Below are 14,144 nucleotides of genomic sequence, written 5' to 3' on the forward strand. Positions count from 1 at the left end.
AAATTAATTGAGCCATAAATTGGTTCAGGTAGCTGGGTCGCTTATCTGTTCATTAACGAATTTCTTTCCCATTAAGAAGAATCGTGTGTGTGTGAAGGTTTAACGCATCAAAAGGAGGACAAGCTTGCTGCAGGTCTTTGATCCAGCAGCTGTGTCTCCAATGCTCTGCTGCCTACACCTTACTGCCAGCTCCCTCCGTCTTATCATTACCATTATTGTTATTGTTATTAGCTTTGTACACCCAGGGTATTCTGATGCACCACGTTCTGATTTTACGCTTGTGTTGAGTTGTTAATTAAATACACCTGGTCGTTTTTAATTAACGGACATAGCTGATTTGTCAATAAGCTTCCGGTCTTGTGTGTCACAACATGACATAATCAGTGTGTTAATAATGCAAAACAGCACCTTGCATTAATAACCATGTAATTAAATAACAAGTACTTAGTCAGGTAAATAGACATTAAGATGCTGTCTACATGTTGGCTTGTACTGTACACTCATGCTGTGACAGTGTGAGATTTGATGCTTAGCTGTAATGTAGTTATCCTGGTCTCAACAAGGTGGGGGGTGTGTGGATGGATGGATTTTGCACTCAATATTAATGTATTTTGTCACAAATCAAGTAACATTGTTTTGAGTTACTCTGACATTCAGGATGCAGCAAAAGTTATAAGGATGGGCTTCTTGTGTTCGCTGTTTACTTTCTGTTCCTGAAGCATCGCCTACGAGGACGTCACACTCAGTCCACACTCAGCTGTGCTCTGTTTCCTCTGACAGATCCCAGGCAAGCAAATGAGCTGTGACAGAGACCAGATAAGGGTAAGTCCCCTGTCCTTTGTTTGAGCACCTGGAGCGGGGTTGGGGGGGTGGGGACAGACTTTGGGGTCAGGGTAAATTCACCCAAGCATTCTCAAGTACCAGGTCTTGCTGGCTGGACAGGGATGGTAACGTTGGCCATAGTGGCTCCAGGAGAGAGGGGTGGGGGGGGGTCCCAGAAAGACAGTGGTCACATGGTGGCCATAAATGACCATATCTCAGCTGTTGAGTTTGCAGGTCTCTCGTCTCTGACATCCCCTCACGATCCTCTGGCAGTATTGGCTTAGCAAAACGGAAAAGTGGCACACGCGAGTGTATTTTTAGCCCTCCGTTTAGCTCGGGCCGTGCTCACCTGAAGGCTCACCGGATGTTTCTTCCAATCAGGTGACCCGTACCTGAGAGCACTATTGGTGCCTGCAGCGTCCCTAACCCCCATTTTTATAAATGTCTCATTTCAGCCCGGAACGCATGGAAGCGAGTCGTGGGCCCAGTAGAACAGGAAGTGTAGTGTTTCGCAGGCTGACGCAGGACGGCCCTGACAGACCCGCTCGCGTGTACTTCTCTAAAGCAGAAATGGCAAAGTCACATCTCCTTAACTTCAGGCTTCTCTTCAGAGGTGTAATATTTAGGCGAACGGTTTGATTTTCTTATCCGTTAACGATGTACAGGAGCTGCCGCTACATAGCCAGAAGCTCCCCGAAACTCCAATATGTCCTCCGTATCAATAACTGTCGGTTTAATGAGCATCCGGACTAACCGGACCGGAAGAAATGTTTTCTTTCCCTGAAATAATTTCCCCGATGGGATGTAAAGCTGTTTTGTTTTGGGTTTAATTTACAGCTCGCGCCTGCATCCGCACATGGGGACGCACGCTCAGGCGGCCCCCGCGCTTAATTGGAAAGCCGTTAGGGGCATTGCGGGAGCCGTCCTCATTAATAGGCCGCTCAGTCAGGCCTGCGCGTGGCACGCCCTGGGGCTGGTGCGATGGGGCAGCCAGCCAAGCACTCGTCGTCCTGCCTTTGCGGCACGGCGGCCCCCTGTGTGCCGCAAGGTTTTACACCTGCCGGAGCATCTCTGGTCGGAGCGTGAATGGGACACAGTGTGACTGGGACCCACTTTGGAGGGCTGGGTTTACTGGGGGTCTGGGATTTCATAATGCGGGGCCTGGGGGGGCATTTCTTAATGGGGAAAAGGACTAGGGAACCCATCTTAATGTGGGAGGGGCAGCTGGGAACTTGATGTTATTTGGGGAAGGGGAGCTGGGGACACGATGTTAATGGGGGGGAGGTCTGGGGTCATCTTAATTGGGGGAGGGGGGATCTTGCTGGGGGCTCTTCCTCTCCATAATAATAATAATGCTTGAAGGTGCCCTACTGTATAGGTGAAGTTCTTTGGTCTACAAGTTGAAAGGGGCTGTTTAGATTAAATGGACTTCTTCATCGGCAGTGACTGATATTTGAGGCTTTCTTACTTAAGCTGAGTACTGGATGACTAATCCCCATGTGCACTTTAGCCGAATTAATCACATGAAAATCCCAGACAGATCCAGCTCATTTTCACTAAACGGAAGAGGATCCATTTTAACCTGGTCTCTCTGTGTGCTAAGCGTTCCTCCGCTGTTCACATGCTAGCAGAAAGGGTGTAATGTTGTGGAAATGTTCTGCACTCAGGCTCAGGCCTGAACTGGCTTTGATATTCATTCATGAATGTGATTTTTTTGTGTCATTGTATTGTAACGGCAGATTTTATAAATGCCGAATGACATGACTGATATGATTTTTAAAAAGTTGATTGTGGTTTATAGTCTCTCGGGCTGATCTCCACTATCAGTGTGTAAGCAGCTTCACTAGTATATTTTTATATACAAAGCAGTTATTGGTTTGTTACCATCATATATATATATATATATATATATATATATATATATATATATATATATATATATATATATATATCAATCAATATATATATATATATGTGTTTTCTCATAGTTAACCAATAACAGGTAAAAAAAAAAAAAAAAAAATACTCTAATAATCTAATACTCTCTTTCTTCTTAAGAATTTATAATTAGAATTTGGTGATCAGTGGTCATTGTTGACACACCACAGCACACAGTCCACAACAACGAAATGTGTCCTCTGCATTTAACCCATATGTGACGTCGTGACATAGCAGGGGGCAGCTAATTCAGCGCCTGGGGAGCAGTGCTTGGGGGCGGTACCTTGCTCAGGGTACTTCACTGGTGCCTTGCTGGTCAGGAATTCAATTGTTTCAATTACAAATGCACTTCCCTAACCATTAAAACACCACTGCCCACGATGTATATAATGTATCCATTATAAAATCTGAATTTGGAGAGGTAGTATTTTGCTATGATGCACCTTAATCCTGGAACTTACTTCAACATCAGTTAAAACATCAGTCATTTATTACACTTTTTGATTTTAAAGACTATGTTGCAATCTTAACCACTGTGAATGTTTTTAGTTTTTTGTTACACGCCTGATTTTTTTCTTTCTTTTTTTGCTTTTGTATCTGTGTTTTATGTTGTATGTTGGGGTTAGTGTTCAGGTTAGGGTTCAGTGAGTGTTAGGGTTGGGGTTAGTATGGAGGTGTGTGTTTGGGTTGAGTGAGTGATAGGGTGGGGGTTAGTGTGGGGTCCGTACCGCCGCAGGCAGCTCTGCTACACCCCTCCCCCCTGGCTCCCGGCACTGCGGCTTTGGGCGCGTGTCTGTCTGTCTCGACGCCGCTCCAGAAACGTGCTTTAATTAGGGAGGCCTCCAGGCTGTAATTTGCTCCAAACCGCTGCTACATTGCACTGGGATTTGATTCCCTAATAAACAGAGAAGGTGGTGTTATAAGGCACGCACAAAATATTAATGTCCGACCCCAATACGTGCGGTGAATATGGACGGACGAGGAGGCTCCTTGTTTATAAACTAAACACTTTGCCCGTTGATCTGTCTTTCTGGCTGTTACCTCTCGCACGCCCTCTTGTTCAGACGTTCACTTGCGGATGCTCTTTGTAGGCGATGCTACTCCATGCTGCCGGGTCATCGACGCCTCTGCGCTTACCTTGTCGCATCCTGATGCCCCAAAACAAAGAGCATTCTGTTTCCATGTGGTTGGCATTGCCCTGCCAGTGCCACCTTTACTTTGGGAAAAACAAATGGACAAGTCAGAGTGAATGAATGAAGAGAGAGATTTTTTTTTGCCTTTGTAGGGAGGGAGGGATTTTCTGAGGCCTGTGAGTCAGGAGGGCATGGGGGCTGCAGCAATGCTGCAAAATCAGTAGGGGGTTTTAGAGCGGTGGTGCATCAGATAACCTCACGGTGGGGTCCTGACCTGGAGCTTGCTGCTGTCACCCAGGGGTTACTTCTACATGCTGCTCCATCCCTTCTTCTGTACCACTTACTAACCCTAATGGGTTCCGGTGGTGCAACTTCTCCCTTTGCTTCCCATCGCTGCTTCCACCCAGAAGATGTTGTCTGTTCATTCGACACCTGATCAGTGTCTTATTTGGGTTGCCATCTCTTCCTTTTCGTTTTCCTTTCTAATGAAACTCTATGCTGTCTCCGGACGAGAATCCCGCCTCCTCGTCCCCAAAGAATTGCCCTCCGCCACCGCCCCTGCCGACACGTGCCGTGACCATACGCATGTTCATAAAAGCATATCTGTGTGTGCCTGTGCCCCTCCCTTCCACCGCCCACGCCATCCGACGCCCCCCCCCCCCCCAACACACACAGCCCTCCATCCCTCGTCCACTCCCCCCTCCCTGACTTTTCTCCTGCGCAGTTCTCGTTGACTGCCTTGGCACGCGGATCTGCTCGTTAAACACACACGTCAAGAATTGTTACCTAAGCAAAGGATTGTCAGCACGAGGGGAGGAAGGGAGAGTGGGAGAAGGGAGGAACAGAGGGAAGGAGCGGCAGCCTGGAGCATTTTTCCCACGACGCCGCGGAAGTGTCAGCTTAATAATTATTTTTTTACCCTCGCGAAAAGAGGAGAACTGTGAGCGGCGCAGAGCGAAAGAGGAGTCTGTGAGTTATTCCAGTGTCTGAGTGGAAGACCTGGGTGAAGTCAGGAGACTCTGGTCCGCGTCTGAAGCACTCAGCCCCTCGCTCAAGATGATGATGTATTTGTGGGTAGGTAGCATTTATATCTGTTACTTGTCGTTCGTGCGAGTGAGCGTGCAGGAGAAGAGCTTAACCGTGTCGTTCCCTTTGCGCTATCCGCCTCGTTGCACGTTAATGTGAACCAACCGTCAGCTCCCATCTCCGTTCCGCAAGCGAGGGATGTTGAAGTAAGGCGAAGAGTACTTTGTTCGTTCCATGGTTTTTCCATGTGGAAACACTGAGGATGGCGAGCATCACTTGGACCGTTTGCATGACGCAGTCGCGTGACTTCTCCGCTCTGTGCCCTGTTCAGAAATCTCCCGGGTTTCTTGCCATTCCAGGCCGGGCCGTGCAGAGAAACGCCTGGTACGAGGAGGTGTACGGGAGACCTGGCTTCGTACGGTGGAGCCCTTGAGTTATACAGGTTGCGTGGGTTCCGCAGTGGGATGTACAGGTTTGATGTAGAGATCCAGAGGAGGAAGAAGAACTGAACACAGCGTTAAGGGGAATGAAACCTCAAACAGAACAGAGAGAGATGTTTGATTGTTACTCCAGAAATTTTGCAGTCCTTCGCACAACTTTAGGAAAACTTTCCGGGGCTCATAACTGACACTTCCTGGCTTGTTCCCCCCCCCCCCCCCCCCCCAGTGATATCAGGTCAAAGAGCATCCAGTAAACTTTGTAAAAACTCTCAGAGTTTGTTAGCGGTCCCATTATCTGCAGGTCTGCAGCTCACACCACTGGAACGTCAGGGTGGGACAGGGGGTGCTGGGAGGGGTTTGCCTCTATGGATTAATTGCTGACCTAGAGGACTCCCTTTCAGAGGACTCCCACAGAAGATGACTCACTTGACTAGGTGCTGTGACATAATGCGATGACCCAAATTGCACATCGACACCATTGGGTCTCAACTTCACTGAGCACCCCCTACCACTGGTTAAGGGTTCACTAAAAGTGTATTTATTTTCTCCTTTTATTAGGTACTTTGTTGAACATCAGAGAGTACATTGTGTCTCCTCTGAGCACTGTGGTCCCCTCTGTCTGTGTTTATGCATCCTTATAAGACTCTTGTGGGAAGTGTTTCATAAAATCACTCACAGGAGCCTGGTGATTGAATTTAATGATGCACTGTAACATTTAACACTCCTAAAATTTATGTTTTAATGAACTTTTTAGAAGCTGCTTATTTAGTGGAGTACAATGCGACTGCTGCAACGTCTGTCGTATGTAACACGCTGATTCTGTCTTTCTCCGGTCTTATGGCATTAGTGCATCGTCTGCAGTTGTTATAATAATTATTGTCCTTGTTGTTGTTGATGCATTTTCTGGAGCATAATAAGTGATGCAGAATCCAGCATCTCAGCACTTCACTGTCCTTTGGGTACATACTTCCCATGCCTTTGTCTCTTAGTACAGGCCATCTCTGCCTGTTTTTGAGAACACACTTCCTCTGTTTGAGTACAGACTACCCATTCCTTTACATTCTTGCTGGGTGCAGACCTCCCTGTTTATATTTGAGTATGTCCCCTTCTTCTTTTTGAGTACTGACCTCCCTGCTTCTTTTTGTCATCACCCCCTGCTTCAGTTTGATTACAGACCACCCCTTGCTTCAGTCTGATTATAGACCACCCCCTGCTCCTGTTTGAGTGCAGACTATCCCCTGCTTCTGTATGTGTACAGACCTCCCCTTTATTGTGGGTTGTTCACCTTTCCCGCGGTTTGGTCAGTCTCTGGTGTCGCAATCTGACAGGAGTATGACTGCACCAAGTAACATTATGTTGCATTATTAAACAGCACAGTTCAGCACGGTCGCCTAAACTGATTAAAAATCAGTCATTTTTTTAATTGGCCTGATTTTTAAATATGAGTTAGTGAAGTTCGAGATGTACACCTCTTACTGGGCAATACTGGAATTCCTTGAATTGGACTGAAGCTTGTAGGGGGCACCATAGTAATTGAAGGAGTGTTTTTTTAAAAGCAGATACACTCCTGTCTAACAGCCCCGTAATGCCTGACCCTGAAGCTGAACTGCAGTGTGCAAACTCTTAGTGTTGCGTAGATTAGCACATTTCTCCCCATGCAGCTACCCATTGTCCTTCCTTATTCCCTTGACAACGTTTTACGGTACGTTGCAGAATTGCAGTAAGCAGGTTGAGTGGCCCCTCCACCCACAGAATGCCCAGAGCATGGGGTCCCATGTTCATGGAAACACAGATGGTATCTCCGTCCTCGTCACAGCTCCCCTACTACGAAGTTGCAATACAGGGTGTTGCACTGGTCACCTGCTTTTTCTTTACTCTTTTGGTTGTAAATGCACAGTTTAGCAATCTTTCCTGCACCAGTTTGGTCATCTGGTAGAGCCTGTAAGTCTCTCAGTGACCGATTGGTGCTGTTAGTGTGAATCTCAACGACTGTTGCTGTACGTCCATCAGCTGCACTGTCCCTCTTATCTTAGTTACCCCAGAATTCGGTCTTTTAAAACTAAGAAAAAAAGCAGTAATGAAAATATGAAATATGAAAATGAAAGTCCAGCTCATTGGCATGACAGAAAATGCGAGGGCAGATCTCAGCAACTCCACCCTTAATTAATGCGACACTGAAATTTGCAAGGAAATGGCCAGTGGGGTATAATTGCTTTCTGAGATGCAACTTCAGCAGCCATGGAAATCCATCGGATGTGCCCTGCAGAAATGTTCCCAGTGATGTCAGAGGTCCACACGGCGCTGTATACCCCGCAGCTACGTTCTGCTGCTTAACAATGGGTGGCCGCTCAGCGGAATGTGCCTTAAATGTTGCGCCGGATGTTGCGCTCTGACTGCTCAGCCCTCCAAACATGGCAGGATAATGCACACCCACTTGACAGCCATGCGCAGCCATCACAGGTAACACTTCAACAATAAAATGGAAAACTATTTCTATATAAGTGAACTGTGTGCTATGTTGTGCTACATGAATTGTATTTTTCCAGGTGTGTATATTTTACACCATTCTGCCCACAAATTAAATAAAAATTCATTATTGCGGTTGCTGCCAGCGCGGTCAGGCTGTGCTCAGACAGCCGCTATCCGTAATATAGATTGTAATAAACCATCCCTAGAATTATCCCTTAGTAAACCTTCTACATGACACCTGAATCATTTGCCACTGGGTCGGCATGTCAGTGGGTCTCGGGGGCCCTGGTGATGGGCCCGTTTGGCACATAGGCTCCAGAAAGGACGCCTGATTAGGCCCTGGTGCATTCCTGCATTATCAGTGTGCTGCGTGTGCGGGAGGCATTTGCTCCGAGCGGTCGCTCCGAGCCGCCTCTCTGAAATCCCTGCGGATTCCCTCGTTTTACCACGTGGGAGTGAAGCTCATTACTGGGGCCCCATGTGACTACGCTGTCCCTGTGCCCGTCTTCCTTATCGACGCCACTCGCAGAGTGATTTATTTACGCGTCTCCCATGTTTAGCTGGCGTTTCTGTGGCGATCAGATGATAGCACCCGGCTGCTGCTACTGCAGTGGATGCATACGGGGGCTGCAGGGTTGCCTGTTCCCCTCGCATTACCCGCATTTGTCTGTGCAGTGATCGCATTCTTTATTGTCTTTGGCAGAGCACTTAGCGATTGAGGTAGGGGGGGGGGAGCACGGCTCGCGGATCGATTTGCTCGCGATTATAGCGTCCGACGGCACAGCTTCTCGCCATACGCTCTTATTGTGCCAGTGGCTGCCGCCGGCAAAGGGAGTGCATTTGAGAACGGGGGACGTTTATTCAGTCACATGTCAGGCGGCCCTCACGGCAAGCGGCGGTGCACAGATTCCCAGGATGCGTGGGGATAAACACTCAGATGCACTCGCAGGTCACTTTGGCAGATCGGTGTAGCAGTGCAGTTATTACCCTGCGCTCTCCCTGCTCTCTCCCCTGGCAGAGCGCGGCAGCGGCGCGGCCGAATGAGCTCAGGAAATGGGAATGCATTAAGGGAAGTGAACACAAGTATCAGTGGTAATACCACGGGTGTGAAAGGAGCTTCGGCAGGGATGAGAGGCTTCTCATTTCTCCGGCTGGCGAGACGGGCCCCGCCACTGCGGCCCACATGTCCTGGGGCCGGGATTAAGCCGCCTTCTCGCTCTGGTCTGTCCACGTCTGGGGTAATTGCTGGGAGCCGGCCTGGCTCCTGGTTCGATGGACGGAATGGAAACGTCGCCTTCTCTGAATATGTGAAGCCACCGTTTTCTTTCCTCAGGGAAACGGCCGCAGTTCCTACAGTGACCCGTGGGATCAGTCACATGTCAGCCATGCTGCGGGTTTTCTGGCGACCTGATCCTTCATTCAGACTGAAACAGAAAGTTATAAAGATGCCGTGATACGCCACTGACCGGACCGTTTATTGGTATTAATGCGGATCATTAAGGGCTCTTAAGGACAGCATGATTTATGTGTAATGCAGCTAATTTGAAATAATCGCTGTGTTGTGAATGAATGATGGAGTACTCTCTTAGAGTACTCGCGGTGTGAAAACGCGATCTGTCACACACTTTCTATTATATATATTATATATAATGTTTGAGTTGCCCAAGTAGAAATCTGACTCCGTACATAGTACCAGATCTGTGAAACAAAAATGGTCACATTTATATTATTAATAATTTATTGCTACTATGTTCTGCAACATTTTAGGCTAATTTTACTAGGTTTGTGGTAAGGCAAACATAGGTTACAATTTTCATCGTCAACCAGACACAAACTGGTCATAAATTAAATTGCTAGGAAGTTCTTTAACTGGTTGTAAATGATGGGTTTAATATTCTTAATCTGTAGGGAAAGCGAAACATTTTTGAAATCATCTGATTAATGGATATAAGGTCCATTAACCTCTTGTGTTGATAATTTAATCAAACATTCAACTTGGACTCCTGTGGGTTGTCCCTCATCAAGTGACCTTTAACCTGCAAATGAGTTGTCTGGGTGTGGCTTTAAAAGTGGTGGCAGATCTGACGGGGATCATGGATACGGGAGACAGGTTGGCACAGGTGAAACAGACCTCCATGTGTGGCTGTCACAGTGAGTCGTGTCCTTGGGCCATCTCTCGGCCTCCTGCCCTAATAAGGAACCACACCACTGCAGCCGCCGAACTCCACGCGTACGCCGGACGGTCAGAACGCTTGTGTTACCATGGAAACCTCTGGTGTTGCTGAAGTCTTAATGCACGATTAGGAAACTGAAGCCCTTTTAAAACACATCACCTACTTTAAGTAGCCCGTCTCCGGGGATTGTGTGATATTTCTGCATTTCCTAATTAAGTTATTGAGCTTTCCGCACCAGGGAAAGTCCCACGCAAAGGCGGTAATTGTAGTGCTCTTAGCGAGGTGAGCGCCAATGAGGGGTATTGATGGTGTCATATTGTAAACACATTGATTTCAAAATGACTCCTCTGCTAGGGGTGTGAGCTATATGACAGATCAATGTGCAGCGTTTTCATAACAAATGGATTTGGCATTTGCAGCGTTCACCCACCCGACGGCTGAGCTGCTGACCCATGACACAATGTGTGTGTGTCTGTGTGTGTGTGTGTCTGTCTGTCTGTCGCCGACCCAATCCCATGCGTGTACGTGCTTGTGTGTGTGCACGTGTGTGCGTCAATACTGGGAGGCTGGGGGTCGTGCCAACAGACTGTTGTTTAAGAATAGAACACGCAGGCATTTTGTGCATCTCTAGTGATGCTCCTGGACTTGATGTTAGTGTGGAGAAGCGGCCATCTTGTTTCCTCCCCGTGGCATCATTTTAATGTTGAGATTACGGGGTGGCATGGTGTGAGAGACCAGGGGAAGTCAGAAGTTATTAATGAGTGCAAATAAACTGCTCATGCTGTGGAGTGAGCTGGGCATGCAGCTGGGAGTTGGAGTGGGGAAGGGAGTGGAAGTGAAAATGGGGGTGGGTGTGGGGGTGTGGAAGAGGTGGGGTGGGGGTGGGGAAGGGAGTGAGAATGGGGTGGGGGTGTGGAAGAGGTGGGGTGGGGAAGGGAGTGAGAATGGGGTGGGGGTGTGGAAGAGGTGGGGTGGGGGTGGGGAAGGGAGTGAGAATGGGTGTGGGGGAGGGATTGGGGGTGTGGAAGAGGTGGGGGTGGACGTGGGGGTGGATGTGGGGAATGAAGTGAACATAGGTGTGGGGAGAGGGTGGGAGTGGATGTGCTTCTGGGAGTGGGAGTAGACGTGTGGGTGGCAGTGGTGAGGCGAGTGGTAGTGGGGGTGAATGTGGGGGGGGGGGTGGACATGCGGCTAGGGGTGGAAGTGAGGGTGGGGTAGCCAACAGCCCTGAGGAGGATGCCACTCACTGCTGTTTGAGGAGGAGGAGGAGGGTTCTTGATTTCTTTTACAGTGAGTGTACGTATGTGCGTGTTGACATTTCATGAGCCTCATTCAGCATCTACTAGTTCAGTTTTCATTAACTTATAATGCTAGGAATTGACAAAAATAAATGGCCACCCCAGGAAGTGCAGGGTTTAAGGCATGGCACCCACCATACTCAGGCACCAGCGATTCACCTGAATAACATGTCTGCAGATCGTGGGACACTGAGAAGCTGAAGGTGACTCCATGCCATGCTGCTTCAGATCAGATGTGTCAATCATCAGTAAAACGTCTTTCTTGCCCCCTCCCATCTTGATGGCTCCTGTTAGCTCCTGTTAGAACCGGTAACCCTGTGAGCAAGCAGCAGGTCAGAGCGCCTGGGTAGTTTTATCACTCCATGAAACAGGCACCATGAGAGCGACCATTGGATCCTGCTTGAGGGGCTGGCTGTTGGAAGAGGAATTGAAAGTGTGTGGAACGTGAATGAGCTGTGGAGGTACAGCCTCAAGCATGGACCACTGCAAACCAGTATCCTGTGGAAATGTGCCAGCCTTTGTAGCTTGAGACTAATCAACTTGATGTTGACATTAATTATGCTAATGATATCTGTTTTGTATTATTTCTTGATATTTCCCCATGGAGGTCTTCAGAGAGGTATAAACCAGATAGAAATACTTAGGACATGGATTCAGGGTTTGGAGATGCTGAAATGGAAAGTGGTTGGGGAGTAACTTGATTGCAAGTGATATTTCTCCCAAGATGAAAATATTATGCTTGCGCTGCCAGCTTGCTCCAGGTGGGGGCGTAGCAAAGCAGGGTGGGGCAGGGTGTCAGGACACAGTCAACAGTCGCACTAAGCAGGTATGGGAAGAAGTGGATTCATCCTTTGTGAGATTGCCAGCTTGAGCATGTGAGGTCAAGAAGACTTAAGCAAATTGTTTTCATTAAAATTTTTATGGTGAATGCAAGTGTTTAAAAAGTAAAGAGGCAAACAACAAAGAAATTAAATGGTGAGTGAATTGACAGAGAGAGAGAGAGTCACTGAGCTTTAAGTGTTATGCTTTAAGGGGAAAAGTGAGTGTGAACAGTTGGTTGCTGGATGCTAAATTTATTTCACGTTTTTGTTGTTTTTTTGTAAAAAATTTTTTTTAACTATATTTCCGTCTGTCTGTTTACATAGATACAAAGAGTGTTGAAGATAGGATTTCAAAATAACCAAATGCTTAAACTGTTTAGAAGTATTTAGAGGATGAAGTGCACATTGTATAATTTTCTAGTCAGAAGTACAGCCATTTGTGGACGTCTTACCATACCTTTATCGGGGTGATTTCAATGCATCCTTCACACTATGAGCCCCTAGGGTGTTGCTATAATTAAGAGACCTACTACATGTAGGTAGAATGTCTCATTTAGACCAGACACTTGTCATATTCGGCAGACAGTCACTGTTCTTTCTGGGGAAGCTCCAGACCTTCCAGGGTCCTGCCTTTTCTGTGGGGGAAAACTCTCTACGTTCTCCCCTTTTCTCATGGGCCGCCCCGCCATTAACACCCTTAGAGTCCTTTCTCATCTTTTCTTCGTCCTCTTTGGTTTATTACTTACGTGAATCTTCACCCTCTGCGTCCCGCAGTTCAGCTGTTTGCTGGCCAAAGGCGCAGCTCACGTGGGGTTCCTGACACTCAAACCCAAGCATGCCTCTGGCCTGGCTGTTCCTCCCAGTGATATCGGGGCGTCATGTGGGAACGTGGTGCCACGTGGCAACACCGCCTGGGGGTGCAGTGGCGGACTTTTGGTAATGACAGAGAAGCGATGGCAGAAATAAGGATGTAATTAAGGTAACGACTTGCGAAATATGAAAGTGCCTTTCTCTCCTGAAACTGACAGTACAAACTTGGTAGTTGTTAATTTAATTGCTGATATTCGCGAAATCCCTGAAGAATATTACGGATTAATCATCTAGTTCATCCCAGTGACAGATAAGGCTCTAAATGGATTGCCGTTTTACCACTGTAACCCTGCATGCCCCTGAATATGGGAAGATTAGCATTTTCAATTAGCAGTATATAATTGCACTCAGAGCACAGTGGTCACAAATTAAAGCGGAAAATAATTATTTAACAAAAATTAGTCAGTTGGATTGTGAAATTTCTGTAAATATTCTTTCCTCTGTGTTTGAACATGTGTGTCAATCCCATCTGAAAAGTTCTAATCCTGAAAAAAGAGGAAAATTTATTCATTTATATCATTATAGCATATATATTTGTGAGTTGTCATATATATGTTTCCTGGTTTTATTCTTGCTAATTGTTTAATAACATTTTCAGTTATACAGGAAGTTCCTCAATCCATAACAATCTAGATAGAGCGCATCTATCTGTTCCAGCACCTGTCCCATCTGGATTGCAGTACTTGTACCCTCTGTTGTGAAGTATCTGCTTTGGCTGCTGTACAGTACCTGTCTCACCTACAGTACCTGACCTGTTTTACAGTGTCTGTTGTATTTCTCATGGCACATGGGCAGGCTTCCCCTTCTGAAGTGCTGGCATTTTCCAAACATTCAGCCTTTCGCTCAGACCCAGGGCTACGTTTCACAAGTCAGTCTGCCCGGAAACCTCCTTTTAATTTGTTCCTTTTCTCAGTTTTATTGATATAAATCCTCTTTTGCACAGAATAAGGGGGGGAATCTCTTTATATAATTTCTTCTTTGCAAGCCGTCTCCCTAGGATGTTTCCCAGTTCAGGCAAAGGAGCATCAGTTACGTGCCCTGCAGTGTTTTCCAATCAGTCGTGTTCATTATGCATTTCAGGCAAGCATATTCACTTGCCTACGTGACCCTCATTGAATCAGTGCCTTCTGCCTGGCAGTAAAGCCATAAGACA

General features: G+C 47.1%; 1 protein-coding gene across 12 annotated transcripts in view; it reads left to right on the forward strand.

Moving 5' to 3' along the window:
* The window catches only part of rbfox1 (RNA binding fox-1 homolog 1), a 270,001-nt gene that overhangs the window by 154,497 nt on the left and 101,360 nt on the right, over positions 1 to 14,144 (forward strand). For 10 of the 12 annotated variants that reach the window (XM_072705278.1, XM_072705282.1, XM_072705283.1 and 7 more), the window contains one exon: positions 781 to 822. The exons of 1 other annotated variant lie outside the window; for it this stretch is intronic. In XM_072705278.1, the coding sequence (XP_072561379.1) occupies positions 781 to 822 (42 nt within the window). Of the gene's footprint in view, positions 1 to 780; positions 823 to 4,658; positions 4,968 to 14,144 lie in introns of those variants that run through there. One more of the 12 variants, XM_072705291.1, reaches the window with a different exon arrangement.

This window comes from Paramormyrops kingsleyae, chromosome 22 (assembly GCF_048594095.1).
Source record: "Paramormyrops kingsleyae isolate MSU_618 chromosome 22, PKINGS_0.4, whole genome shotgun sequence".
Taxonomy (NCBI): Eukaryota; Metazoa; Chordata; class Actinopteri; order Osteoglossiformes; family Mormyridae; genus Paramormyrops; species Paramormyrops kingsleyae.